Genomic DNA, 15,192 nt, shown 5'->3' with positions numbered 1-15,192 from the left:
TTTGAGTTAGCTTTACTGGTAACGGATTATATATGTATTTTACTGATGCGATTCAGTAAATTGGAGAGTGGGATTCAAGCTGCGAAAGACCATAGTGGGCTTAGAGAATCACCCTGAGAATTCTCTCTGTTTATTTTGATAATGCTGTATTTTTTGTTGTTAATAGATAGTGTGTTTAGAGTACGTCACTTTTTCATCAGATGTTGTAGGAAGTTCATAAGAAGTGGGTGTAGCTTATATGTATGTATTCTATAATAATATAACTTCTTTTAACCATGAATGTGGGTCAGAAATAAATGCTTTATGGTGGTCAAGATAACAATATAACAACATGAAAGAGTTCTGCTTTTCTATAGGGATTGATATAGGTTACAGAATCGATCATTACTAGATGCTCTTTACATCCTTTCATGCGCTTACGCCATCGTTTCATCTCTTCAACAAGTATATTGAGTTTATTTAAGTAAGCTGTATTTCCCAATTAATCACATGATGTTACAATTTTATATATAGTTTGTAAACAATTAATAGGATGATATTTTGAAGGACTACTTCAGGTGCTGCTACTACTACTACTATCTTTAGGTAAGAGATATGATTTACCTTATTATTATATTTATTATTATTATGAGCCGATTTTAACAAAGTGGGTGACAATTCGGTAGTCTTAGAAATACCGACTTACAATTGTCATTGATAGTTGTGGTACATACATTTAGGCCTTTGCATCTGCTGCTCAATGCGAGTTGGAGAAGAGAGAATGTTTGAGGTGCGCAAGCAGTAAGCAGGGAGGCTTTATGCACGGCAATTAGCGTCATCCAAACTTCAAGTTGGGCGTTTGACAATCCTGCAGAAAATTAACATGCTTGTGAACTGTGGTGAATTGGCCTTTTGGAATTATAATTGTCTTCCCCATAGAAGACAGATGTTATTGAGATTTAGTCTGGCTGCAGTTCTTTGACAAGTGCTGTTCTGCAGCACTGTGCACTGCGATTTGCCATATCCAGATTTATTTTTGTTTATAAAATACCCGAAATAAAATGTTGATTGGAGTTTGCAAAGATTGATGATATCGTGAAGAGTGTAGAAGACTACTAATGGAAACAGTGCAGTGTAGATTGGTTGCAGATATGTTGCAGAAATCATGTTGTTTAAATTGGTCAAATATGAAGTATTTAAACTTAGAACGTGAACATACAGTGCACTGTTAAAGGCAAGACCATGAACGGTGTTAATGAGCAGAGAGATCTTGAGGTCAAAGCTCATATTTCCCCAAAAAATGGATTCAAGGGCTGGTAGGGTGACAAGGAAGCCATGTTGCTTGCTTGTATTTATTAGTGCAGGATCTTAGTTGAAAAGCTAGGTTGCAGCTTCACAAGAATTAATTTAGGCTGAAAATTTGCCCTCCAAAGTGATGCCTTTGTGGCAAAGCTTGTAGGAGTACTCAGATAGATTCGGAGAGTGGGCAACACAAGAGTGGCAGATGGAATACAGTCTAGCAAATTGTATGGTTATGCACATTGGGGAGAGGAATGAAGGGGTAGACCATTTTCTAAATGGGGACAAAATTCAGAAATCAGAGCTGAAAAATTACTCTGCGGTCCTCATGAAGAATTTCCTAAATGTTGCTTTGTAGATTTTGTCAGTGGTAAGGAAGGTATGTGTAATTGTATTACTCATTTCGGGAAGACAATGAAATAACAAGGATGTAATTTTCAAGCTTTACAAAACACTGGTCAGATCATATTCGTAGTATTCTGAGAACGGCCTACCAATGGAGATTCGCAGAAGGTAACTCAATTTCCAAGGAGGAGAACACCAAGAGCATCAAGCAATTTCGAATCATCTTACTGTTCAATGTGGAAGGGAGGTATTTTTCAGTGTTGTTGCCCAACGCCGAACGGAATATCTCCAGAATAATCACAACATTGCAAAAGGGCGGGTTTAGCATAGGTTTCTTGGTGCCTAGAAAATCTAGGCGTGATCACTCAATTGATCAAAGCAGTATGAGAAGGTAAGGGAGATCTTTCCATCCTCTGACTGTATCTACAAATGCATGTAATTCTATACCGCCTAAGATGGTTAAGGTCGCCATCAAGAACGACTATGTCCTATTTTGGACAGGGAACTCTTTCTGGACTACTACAGCAATTGCAGTCCATGAGTCAGCTTTGGGACAGTCACAACTGGTTGGCATCGTCTTGAGAAGGTGGTCATAACAGGATGTCTGTGATACTCTTCCCCTTGGCGACCACCATGTTGCCCAACTCAGCAGAAGTATAGAGCAGAGGCCCAGGCCACATAGTCACATCTAGTGTCCGTCAATCATCTGAAAGTGCATTCACGGATGACCTGACTGTAAGAACAAGGTCAGTGCCAGGATGCAGACGGGTCCTCCAGGGTCTGGAGAAGCTCACACTTGGGTAAGGATGACCTTCAATCCTAAGAAATCAAAATTCATTACTCAATACAGGAAAGGTAGTTGACAATTTCGGCTTTAACCTGGAAGGCGCCCAATTTCTAAGGCTATATGAGAAGCCAGTGAAAAACCTGGTCCAAGTTTTTCATTGAAGAAATGAATGAAAAACTTCAGCATCCAATGAAGAAACAGCATTCAAGCATCCACATCCATCAAAGCAGCCGGAGAAGAGCTGCATAAATGGTTGACTGCTGTTGCTAAGTCACGGCTGCCAGACAAATTCAAGGCCTGGATTTACCAGCATGATATTCTCCCTCAGATTCACTGGACTCTGCTAGTCTCTGATGGCCCACTGTCAACAGCGGGGAAAAAAAATCAGCTGGTACCTAGGATGACGGTTATGTTTGCTTCGGAACCTAACCAGTATCGCCTTTTACGGGAAGCAAAACAGATTGAAACTCCCCATGAACAATCTGAGCGAGGTGTTATTGGTGCAATACAACGAGCCCAGGTACCCGAAGGTCTCACACACTGGCATTGATCTGAGGATACGACTGAACAAACTGAAGCACGCTGCGCCATTGGGTGCTGGTGAGCTCAGAGGGATGCAGGGCAGGCGGGCTTGGGCTGCTTCCCGACAATTCGCTTTGATAAAGTGCAAGGAAGAGCGAGGCGCCAGTTGGTCCAGGAAGAAGTGCGAACTGCTGAGGAGGAGCTACATACCAGCAAGATTGACGGCATACGTGGACAAGATGGGACAAAGTAATGGAGTGCAACATCTTGTTGTGGGAAATCTTGCGAGCTGAACCTCACCGTATCACGTTCCTGATCCAGTCGGTCTATGTCGTCTTGACAAGCCCAGCGAAACTTGACTGCTGGGCCAAGGCCGGAACACCTGCGTGTTCCCTTTGCTGAGGGAAGAGGTGCACACCCTCAGCTGCTGCTCAAAAGCCCTGGGGCAGGGCGAGTATCGTTGCCGCCAATCAGCTGCTGAATACAGTGAAGACACCTTGCGCATAGTCATCGCCCAGGCGAAACACCATCGTCCAGCAAAGCTTTTACTGAGGCAGGGTTAAGGCTCACATCCAACCTATGTCTTCTGCCAACATTCTGAGAACACCAAAGGACTGGCATTTGAGTGTCGACCAAGGGAAACGGCTCTGATTCCCTGAACACATTTGCTCGATCTTGTTTAGGCCAGACATAGTGCTGCTGTCAGTCATCTAGACTGGTGGTCATGTTGGAACTACAGCCTAGAGACGCTTGGGCATCTCAGGATCCCAGAAGAGGAATGTCGTCAGGATAGCACAGCGGCATCAAAGCGAGCCTCGACATGGTTGTGGATGTGACAGACACAAGTTGGGGCTTGATCACTTATGGCTGGGTTGCCCCAGTGTGTCGGATGTTGAAGGACCTGAAATACCCTGTGACCGCGGTGACATCACAATGATGTGTCTGAGTGCGTCCTTGAGCAGGCTGGACTCAATCTCTGAAAAAAAATGGATGTGCTAGCATTGCAGAGCAGATTCACGAAAATGATTCCATGAATGGAAGTGTTACCCAATAAGGAGAATTTTACTGCAGGAGTTTATGAGAATAGGATATATCCCATTGAAACCCATCTAATATTGGAAGGCAGATATATAGTGGACATAAAAGATGTATCCTATAATCCAGGAATTTTGGACCGGGGGCACATCCTTAGAATAGAATTGTGCCTGCTCTCATCAGAATTAATGAGAAATTCTTTGCTGGCGAGTGGTAATTGTGTGAAATTATTGCCGAATACGGCTGTGGAGGACGTGACTGGGTATATTTAAAGCAGACATTTATTGGGTCATGATCTATAAGAGTGTCAAGGTTTACTGCGAGAAGGAATAACAATAGGATTGAAAGGATTTGTGGAGCAAATTTGATCAGTCGGATGGCCTAATTCTGCTCATAGGTCGTATGCCCGTAGGCTGCACATGGAGTATTGATTTCACTTTTAATCTCAAACTGTCGGAAAACTGGAGAGGGTGAAGGAAATGTTCACCAGTATGTTGCCTGGATTCGACTGCATATGCAACAAGGAGATGTTTAACAAACTGGGTTTGTTTACTGTGGATATTTTGAGAGATCTGATAGAGGTGTATCAGATTGAGAGAGAGAGAAAGTTAGAGTAGAGAGCCATTACTTTTTCTCCAGGAGTGATGTGTCTAATACCAGAGGGCATTTGGTTTAGGTGAGATGGGTCCATTGAAAGAACATGCAGGAATTTATTGATTTATGTATTTGTTTGTTAGCTTGTTTTGTTCATAGAATGTACTGCCTGGATGGTTACTCAGGCAACTATGATAGTCGTGTTGAAGGTGCTCCTAGATATACACGTGAACCGGAAGGATATGATCAAAAATATAAAAAAGAGGGTTCCAGGAGTTTGTTTTTGTTGAACTACAGATATAAAGAGATGTATAATCAGTCAGCTTCACCATGCATGCCAGCTGCCGTACTATCCAAATATTTTCAAGGAACGATGCCTCAGAAAGTCGGCGATCATTATGAAAGACCGCAATTACTCAGCACATGCCATTTCCTCATTGTTACCGTCAGGGGTACAGAAGCCTGGAGCATACACTCAACGATTCAGAAACAGCTTCTTCCCCTAAGCCATCCGATTCCTAAATGAACATTGAACCCATGCACACTACCTCACTTTTCTATAAGATTTCTGTTGTTGCATTATCTTTAATTTAATTATTCAGTTATATATTTAACTGTGGTGCTATTTACTGTAACTCATTATTTCTTTATTACCATGCATTGCATTGTACTGCTGCCGCTATGTTAACACGTTTCACGACATATTCTAGTGATATTAAATCTGATTCTGATTGATTTTGATTCTCAGGTTCTACTAAGTCACAGTCTAACACTTGAGATGTGGATTGAACTGTGCATTCCATCACTCACCTTTCAGTCGAGTGGGTAACTCAGATAACCCTCGGGCGACGCTCGTGTAGTCCTGTGGATCAGGGCCTGTTTAAATCAAAAGCTTTCATGAAAAGAAACCTAACATGCTTAAAACTGTGTATTTCAATGTGACTGTGTCCAGTGTGTGGCTTTAACATACCGAGCTCCTGTAGTTCCTTCAGTATTTTGTCCAACTCAGGTAACTCAGTCCTCATTTGCACAAAGGATTCCCACATCATCCTCCGGGTCTGCGAGCCTTTCCCCATCACCAAACTGAGGAAGAGTGTGGAACTCTCTGGACGGTTTCCCTTCTCTGTCAGTTCAGTGACTTTCTATAAAAGAGAAGCAATGAATTTATTGTAGCAGACAGAAAAGATGGAGCATGTGGAGGAAAGGACATGTTCATTGTCCCGGAAGCTTTGGAGCAGGTGCAGTCACTGGGTAGCCATCTCAGATAGTAAATCTGTGGATTCTGTCATTGACTGAAGGAAAGTCTAAATCAATACGGTGTAAGAATGGGGCTTTACTGACATTCTGCAGTAGGTGCAACGTGATTAATTTCCTCGCTCTTTCAACGTGCAACATTACAGCAACAACATGTGACAACAAGAACGCAAGGCAGGGGAGAGCAAAAGGGTTGGAAAATCGATGGCGACCATCACTGAATCATGGCGGAAAGGAGATGATAGCTGTGTGCTTACAACCAAGGATACATATTATATCGAAATGTTAGGCAGATAGGTGGTGAGTTTAGGTTGACTCTGCTGGGAATAAAAACTTAGAAAGAGGTGACATCGAATCAGACGATTTTGAAACCTTGCGGGTAGGTAGAAAGTACAAAGGTAAAATGACCAGGATGGAAATTATATACAGGTCTCCAAGCTGTAGCAAGGACGTGGATTACAAATTACAACGGGAGATAGAAAATGCATGTGAAAAGATCAATGTTAAAATAGTCATGGTGGATTTCAATCTGCAGGTAGCTTTGGAAAATTAGTTTCTTGGAGCACTTCTGCAGTCTTAGGATAGATCATCCCAAAGATGAAGATTTGTTCGAAAGGGAGGAAGAACATCCATAGCTGGCGAGTATAATAATAATGGCCTCGTCAGTCTAAGTAGGCAATGGATGCGCCCGGTTGGGTGTGGAACAGCGTCGGCTGCGGCTGAATAAGCCGGTTCTTGAGCAACAGTCCGGGCGAAGACCTAGGCGATGAATATGGAGATCGTGGGCTACCAAGACATCAAGATCCCCCTCTGCTTCGTGAATCTGGTCCAAAGGAATACGAAGCAGTACATTTGGCATCAGCTTGGCTGCAGGAGCTGTCGAGAGGTGACGTGATACGTCATCCAACCACCTTAGGGGCTCCACTCCGGATTTGTGTAGGGTTAACTCCTTAGCCTTCTCTTCTCCCGAAGGTTCCCACAAGGCAGTGGGATCTGTAACCCTGGGTAAGGGCCCAGATCAGGTACTGTCAGCCAGAGTCAGCTGAGCCCAGGACTCCTGGCTGGCGAGTAAGCCAGCAAAAACCAAAGGAAAGGGTATCGAATATAGCAAAAGCAGTGGAAAGCTGGAGGACGTTGAAGCTTTTATAAATCAACTGAAGGCAACAAAAAAGTCACAACGAGAGAAAACATGAAATATGAAGGTAAGCTTGCTCATAATATAAAGGTGTTTTTCAAAATGTTCTTCAGATATGTAAAGAGTGAAACCGAGGGTATAGTAGATACCGGACTGCTGGAAAATGTAGATGGTGTCGTAGTCTTGGGGGACAAGGAATTGGCAGAAGATATTAGTGCGGCATGTATTTTACATCAGTTTTCATTGTAGAAGACATTAGAAATGTACCAGAAATTTGTGAATGTTGGGGGGGGGGGGGGGCACAGAAGTAATGTATTCTCAATTATTAAGCAGAAGGTCTTTGGGAAGCAGAAGGTACTAAAGATTGACGTATCACGTGTTCCAGCTGGACGACACCATATTGGCTGTGAAAGGGGTAGATGAAGAACCATTGTGGAGGTAGTCGTAATGATCGTTCAAGAATCACTAGATTTTGGAATCGTTCTCGAAGGCTGGAAATTTTAAATGTCACTTCACACCTTAAGAAAGGAAGGAGACAGAACAAAGGAAACAATGGGCAATTAACCTAATCAATGATCAGGAAAATGCTAGCAGTCAATTACTGGCGATAAGGATTCGGGGTATTTGGAGACATATGCCAAAATAGGCCAAAATCTATTAGGGGGAACCTTGACTGACAAATCTTTTGGAAATATTTGAGGGAATAGAAAGCAGGATCAACATGGGAGAGTCGGTGTAAATTGTTTACCTGGATTTTCATGGGACCTTCGTATACGTACCGCACATGAGGCTGCTTAAAAAGATTAAAAACCAATCGTGTAACAGGAAAGATACCAGCATGGGTAGAGAGTCCATGTTTATTTCCAGTTAAACATTTGGCTGAATGAAGAGAATAAAGAGGGCCTTTTCTTCTTGGATGCCATTGATTAGCTGTGTTCTGCAGGGGTAGGCTCTGGGTTCACTCCTTCTCATATTGTACGTCAATGACTTTGTCCACAGAATGATGGCTTTATGGCCTAGTTTGCGGACAATGTGAAGGTAAATACAGGATCAGGAACCATTTGAGAATGTTGGGAGTTCATAAAAGCAAAAGGACAGATTGAAAAAATGGACAAATCAGTGCCAGCTAGAGGACGGTATATGGGCATGCAATTCTGTAGAAGTAATGACGACGTAGACTATTTTCAAATCTGGGAGAAATTTCTGAATTCAGAGTTGCAGAGGGTCTTGGAAGACCTAGTTCAGGGGACCCTACAGATTGAGTCGGTGTTGAGAACGGTAAATACAAAGTTAGCAATTATTTTGGGAGGGTTATAATATAAGACCACTGTTGTAATACTTTGGCACTGGTCGAATGTCACTTTCATATTGTGATCAGTGTTGGTAGCCTTATCTGTGAAAAGATATGATGCTATTGGAGAACGTCTAGAGGAGAATCAGGAGAATGATCCGTGGAATAAAAGGGTTAATATATGAGGAGCGGCGGGTGACTCTGCACCTGTACTCGGTAGAGTTTAGAAGGACAAGGGTGAATGTCATTGAAACCGACGGAATGTTGAAAGTTGCAGATAGAATAGGTGTGGAGAGAACGTTGACTAAAATGGGGACGTTTATTGTCATGGGGAGTCTCGAACCGGAAGACACAGCCAGCGAGGGTCATTTAGAATGGATGAGGAGGAACGTCCCTAGCTGGAGGTAGAGAATCTGTAGCATTTATTTGCTCAGACAGCTGTGGGCATCGAGTAATTGTGTACATTTAAGGTGGAGGTTAGTAGGTTGGCAACGTTTACCGGGAGAAAGCAGGATCAGGGGATGAGAGAGATAATAAATCAGCAATGATGGAATGGAGGATAGGCCGAATGGCCTATTTATGATTCTATGCCTTCTGGTCTTATGATTGACGTGTGAAAACAACACAATGTCCAGGCGACTGTCTCGGGATTCGGATTTTTACTGCCTGTTCACTAATGCTCTGAAATTGTGTCACTTCCTCAATGCAGCAATGGGCTTACTGATCAGTGGGGAATTCTAAATTAAACATATTCAACTATATTATCTTAGGATGGATTGAAGGTCATTGATAATGCAACTAAAAATGAATGGGTCTTAGAAACTGTTCTGAGAACAAAAAACTGCTGTGATATTCTGGTGTTAGAATGATTGATCTCCAAGACAGGTTATCAAAAGAGAAATGGAAAGATGTTGCATAATAGGAATAATGGACAATAATCATGGAACGAATCAGCATAAGTTCCTGAGGTTCCACTGCATTGGAAAATTATCCCAGTTTCACTACAACTAGGTCTGAGGAGTAGCAGTTGTGAAAGGGATTTAAAGATGTAATTTCCATACTACTAAATTTGAAGAATTCAGATGATGAATTTATAGATGAACTTCATATTTACAGACGACTCCTCTTTACTGAACAGCGGGCTTTGGATAACACCTGTCTATTATAGACAGATCCACTGAGTCCCAACGAGAACAGAATCAGTCGTGGGTGTAAATCATTTAATATTCCAATACCACAAATGGCTGGACAGTTCAGATCTTGGATATGACCTTCAGTGCTTGTGAAGTCCATGGACAGTGGCCTGAAATACCATGTTCATGTCTATCTTTAGGTAGATATTCAGCAAGTCAACAGTTTTCTTTTTTTTTTCCGGTTTGTCCTTTATCTGCCCTTTTAGGGCAACCTGGTGATTTCTGGTGTCATGAGTTGTCAGATTCCTGCATGGTAGATCGTGTCTTATAGAGTTTTTCGAGGACGTTACCAGGAAATGTTGATGATTGCTCAGAAGTGGATGTGGTCCACCTGGACCTAGGCGCACATTCGGACCAGATATCACTTCATTTGGATATCGCCCATATACGAAGAGACAGACATTGAAGCGGGTCAATAGTTCACAAGCTTTAATGTTAACAAAGTTAGAAGAAAAGGAAAACAATAAACGTTACATCAAACAGGCCGTTAACAATTACTCTCAAATGGAAAAAGAAGCCAACACCGCAGCCAAAAGGAATAGCTAAATACATATAAAAAAGGAAACAATGAAAACCGGTCGTCTTCATAGACAGTTGACTCGACTGCCCGATTTCTCATGCAAGACTGAATGCAAGCAGGCAGCGAACCGTACTGTGCTTCCAGAAAAATAATAGTTAAATACTGTCACAGTGAAATAATACTTAGCTGACATATGCATATTCATCAGCACAATTGCTGTATTTGCTCAGCTGCCGAATCCGTGATTGTAACAGGAACCACTTCCCTAGGCTCCTGAGGTGCAGCAGACCTGTGTGTGCTGGAAGTCCTGGATAAGCGACTTGTCCAGGATGTTTTTCGCCGGGATCCAAGTACGTTCTTCTGGACCATACCCTTCCCAGTCCACAATCTACTGAACTTTACCACGTACCGGGCGAGGTACCAGGAGCTGACGTACAGCATAGATCAGAGAACCATCTACCAACCGACAAGAAGGGAGAAGTTGTGTGACTGCGCCTGTGGAAGAGGTAGCAAACGGCTTAAGCTGGGAGACATGGAATACACGGTGAATCTTCAGTGATGCTGGTAGATGCGATCTATACAAAACATTGCTGCCTGCCTTTACCAATTCAAACAGTCCCACGTAACTCGTTGCTAACTTGCGTCTCTCGTCTGCTAGGGGATGACAACAATACTGCCTGTCCTTGGACGTAGATGGCCACTGCAATTGTCTCTTTATGAACTCCTGGGTCCAGTGCATTGCTGGATCTCCAGCCAGACGACTTGTGTGTCCTCCTTTAAACATGTTAGGCGCTCCGCATCAGGGACGAACAGCCGTAAGGAAGTTCAGACACCCATGCCTATGTCCGACTGTTGGGCGGCCCTCATCTCCGCCTCTATCCTTCAGATCACCGTTGGAGCAATACATGAGCGAGGAAGCTTGGGCTCTGTATCGAAATTGCCCTCAGATCCATGGAACTGCCGGGAGAGAGCGTCGGCCTCAGTATTCTTGCAGCCGAGAGGATAGGTGAGGATGGAATTGAACTGTGCGAAGGAAAGACTCCAGCGACCTTGAAGATAGATGAGTCTCTTTGCATCCTAAATTTAAGAGAGATCCTTGCTATCTGTGCAGACCAAGAAAGGATGTTGTGCCCCTCCAGGCAGTGTTGCCATTACTCCCTGACAGCCAGAAGTTCCCGGTTCCAACATCAGAGTTTCTCTGAGCCAGGGTCAAGTGAGGAAAAAGAAATACACAATGGCAGAGCCGACTATCCGCAGAAGAGCACTGAGAGAGGACAATTCTAATGCCAACACTGGCTATGAATGACTGTGACGTGCCTGGTGAGTGCATTTATGGAAGATGCGATAGAGCCGAAATTCCAGAAGAAGCGGCGATAAAAGTTTGCAACACGCATGAAGTGCTGCACTTGTTTGATTGTAGATGATCTTGGAACTCTGGATAATTGTCTGATCTTTATTCTGGTCCATTTGAACAGTGGATGCGGTAAGCATATAGCCCAAAAAATGACTCCTGGTCTTTATGAAACTCACACGTTTCGTGCTTGGCGTACAGGCTATTTCCAAGGAGCTCTATGTGCACCTACTGAAAGTGCGAGAAGATGTGTTCCCAATGAAAGGGGCAGAAGATAAGGATGACAGCCAAATACACGAACGCATGCTGTTTCAACATGTCCCTAAGTATCGTTAATTCAGGCCCGGGATACAGCGGATGTGTTGGCCACACAAAAATGCATCGCCAGATACTCATAGTGGCCATTAGAGGTGCTGACAGCTGTTTTCAACTCTTCTCCTTCTTTCATGTGAACTAGATTGTAAGCATTGCACAGATCACTTTTGGACAACATTGTTGCTCCCTGGAGATGTTCAAACGCAGAGGTCAGCAGTGGAAGAAGGTAGCGGTTCTTCACAGTGTTGTTATTCAGGGGCCGATAATCAATGAAGGGACGGAACTTGTCATCTTTCCTGCTCCCAATGAAGATTGATTCTGCCGGCGAGGTTGACGGATGCATAAAGCCCATAGCCAATGCCTCCCAGACATATTTCTCTGTAGCCGCCATTTCAGGACGAAAGTGTGAAAACATCAGCCCTGGAAAGGGCTAGTACCAGGTAGCAGGTCTATAGCATAGTCGGATGGCCGGTGTGGGGGTACGGAAGTAGCCGTCTTTTTTTATTGAAGAACTCAGGAAGTTACGCATATTTATTTCCAGACAGGTCCACATCTTTAGCGGACACAGGAGAGGATTCATGGAACGAAGCTTGAGCTGACTGGTAGACAGGGATGCCAGTCCCCACTCTTGGAGTGCTTTCAGAGACCAATTGATTTGTAGTTTATGCTAGGATTACCAGTGGAGACGAAGTGCAGTGACTGTTCAGGCAAATCAACCAGATAGAAAGAGACTTCTTCACGATGGACGCCTTTGAGCACAAGTTTGTGGGGTTCGATAGAATGTGTGGCTGAAGCGCAGATGTTGACCGTCCATTCCTTTGCTGTTGCTCTTGAGGTATGGAGATGTCTATGAGACTCACAGCTGCAGCAGTCAATAAACTCCTTGGGGTCATGGGTTCAAGACCCCCACGATAAGGCAGCAGCTAGTATTACATAATTAGAGAAAGTTTATGAAATACTTAAATGACTCGTCAGGACTTCCCTCCCTGCTGACGGGTGTCCTCTTTTACTGGACGGTTGGGATGTCCTGTACAGCCACATTAGGGGCAGGAACCTGTTCCCCTGCGCTGGTTTTGATCTTCCTGACACAAGCGCATCCGCCATACATGCATAGGCTTCTTCGTTGACTGGGTGCTGGGTGATGAAGGAGTGGGAGGAGCAGGGAGTGCGGTGAAAGATGGTGATCAGAGAGAGCGTAGGAAGCTTGAAATATACTTTCCTTGCGCCACTCAGTTACCCATCATCAACTCAAATAGCCAGGTTAGTCAGGTCATCTAGACTGTCCTACACATCCATTCAGAACCCCTGTGTTCTGTCCACGCTGGCAAACAATGATGTGCGATCACTCATTATAACCTGTCTTGACTGGAAGAATGCAGAATTTAACTGCACAGGCTCTCACCGCCCCTTTGCCTTGGCACAGGTCCAGGAGTCAGTGGGTAGCCTCCTTAGCCAGTGCTGCAAAACTATCCTTCACTCTGCAGCAATGAAACATTGGAACTACTGGACTGCTGGGTATCCTTGCTACCGTAATATGGAGAACAGGCTGAGTTGATGTCCATCTGGGAGTTTGACCCATACACGCAAGCTTTTGCGCATATCAACAAAACTATCAAACCGGGCTTGAATGTCAGCTGACACTGGGTAATAAAATACTTACAACCATCGAGATCTTCCTGGTGGAGGAACACGGTTCCTGTTCTGACGCGGGTGTCTGTCAGGTTCTGAATGCATGAGTCATTTCAGGTCCGACAGCGGGAATATTAGGACCAGACATTGTAGGGGCAGCACAAAAAGAAGACCTGCGAGATGCTGAGAGTGAGACTGACGCAGACTGAGGTGCGGAATTGACGAGAACCCTAATGGCTGCCAGATGACACTGGCTGTCTGCAGTGAGCTCGTGGACGTCGTCCGTGAGTCCGGAAATCGCAGGCAACTGACTGATTGTCTGCGGTGAGCTGTTGAACAGTTGCTGCAGTGGATGATAACTGTTCCTCCATGTGAGTCTCACTTGTCGGCACGAGATTATCACCCTTATTGCTTCTGTAACTTCACTCAGAACAGATTCAATTGCTCCTAGCTTGTCCCCTACCTGTTCAAGCAACCTCAGGGGCAAGGTCAGTGCTTTTCTCTCTCTGCTGGGTCCATCTCTGTGTATTGCAACTTGCTGTCAGTATCTTCAGATATGACCCAGGAGCGGTGGGGGGGAGAGGGGGAGAGGGGGAGAGGGAGGGAGGGGGAGAGGAAGGGGGAGACTGAATAAAACTGGTCAATAGGGGAAGGAAAACAATAAACGCTAGGCCAAACAGGGCTGTTAAGTAAATCTCTCAAATGGAAATCGAAGCCAACAACCCGGAAGAAATTTAACAATTGAACACAAAATGAATACAGCTAATCTGCAGAGTCAGTTTACTAGACAGACCAACTACTGAAACAAGGCCGAATGCAAGCAGGCATCGAAACATTGCTGTGCTTTGCTCAGGTCTCGACAAGCACTACGACGAAAAGAATGGAGTTAAATGCCATCACAATGAAATAATAATGAAATGACACCTGCATTTCCACAAACGCAATGGCCGAATCTACGGTATGCTGATCCTTGGTTATGACACAATAAGTTCAGTTACTCAGCATTCAGGAGGAGGTAGTCAACTGGAATAGGCATTGCCTTCCTGGAAGAAGCCAAAGAGGTGTAGTAGATAATTGAGTCTCTGACTGTAGGCCTGTAACTATTGGAGTGCCGCAGGGATCGGTGCTGGGCCTTTCGGTCTTTATCATTTATATCAATGATCTGGATGACAATATGGTTAATTGGATCAGCAAATTTAAATGATACCAGAACTGGAAGTGCAGTGAACAGCGTGGAAAGCTATCGTGGCTTGCAGCTTGACCGGCTGGAAAATGGGCTGAAAAATAGCAGATGCAATTCAATGCAGACACATGCCAAGTGTTGCATCATGGTAGATTCACACAGAGCAGATCTTGCACAGTGAATGGTTGGAAAATGAAGGAATGTAGCAGACCAAAGGTATCCAGAAACACATTTTCATAATTCAGCGAAAGGGGCGGCAGATTATGATAGGATTTTAAAGACTGCTTTTGTCACATTAGACTTCAGAAATGAAAATACGGAATACAGGAGAAGAAGTGTTAGATTGAACCTGTATAAGATATTGGTGAGACTGAATTCAGAATCTTGTGTGCATTCATGGTCACCGACGTAGAGGAAAGCTGTATATTAGGTTGAATGTGTACTGAGAAAATTTAACCAAGTTGTTGACGGGACTGGAGGACCTGAGTTATAAGGAAAGATTGAATTGGTTAAGATTTTATTTGTTGCATGGATATTTGATAGAGGTATGTGAAATTATGAGGTGCACAGATCAGAAGATTGCAAGCAGGCTTTTTCCGCTGAGGTCGGGCTTTGCTACAACACACGGTAATCGATTAAGGGTGAGAAGTGAAAACTTTAAGGGGAACGTGAGGGGAACCACTCAGGGGGTCGAGGGAGTGGATCGTACTACCGGTGCGTGTTGCAAGCATGTTCAATTTCAACTGTTACCAGAATTTTG

At 43.9% G+C, this 15,192-nt stretch overlaps 1 protein-coding gene across 2 annotated transcripts in view; it reads right to left on the bottom strand.

Annotated features, from left to right (window-relative positions):
- Positions 1-15,192, bottom strand: part of LOC140207009 (NACHT, LRR and PYD domains-containing protein 3-like) — a 78,215-nt gene that overhangs the window by 13,352 nt on the left and 49,671 nt on the right. For both annotated transcript variants that reach the window (XM_072275329.1, XM_072275330.1), the window contains exons 5-6: positions 5,532-5,703; positions 5,372-5,437 (exon numbers count right to left, since the gene is read on the bottom strand). In XM_072275329.1, the coding sequence (XP_072131430.1) occupies positions 5,372-5,437; positions 5,532-5,703 (238 nt within the window). The remainder of the gene's footprint in view (positions 1-5,371; positions 5,438-5,531; positions 5,704-15,192) is intronic.

Source organism: Mobula birostris, chromosome 13 (assembly GCF_030028105.1).
Source record: "Mobula birostris isolate sMobBir1 chromosome 13, sMobBir1.hap1, whole genome shotgun sequence".
Lineage (NCBI taxonomy): Eukaryota > Metazoa > Chordata > Chondrichthyes > Myliobatiformes > Myliobatidae > Mobula > Mobula birostris.
This window is presented reverse-complemented; position numbering and strand designations above follow the sequence as displayed.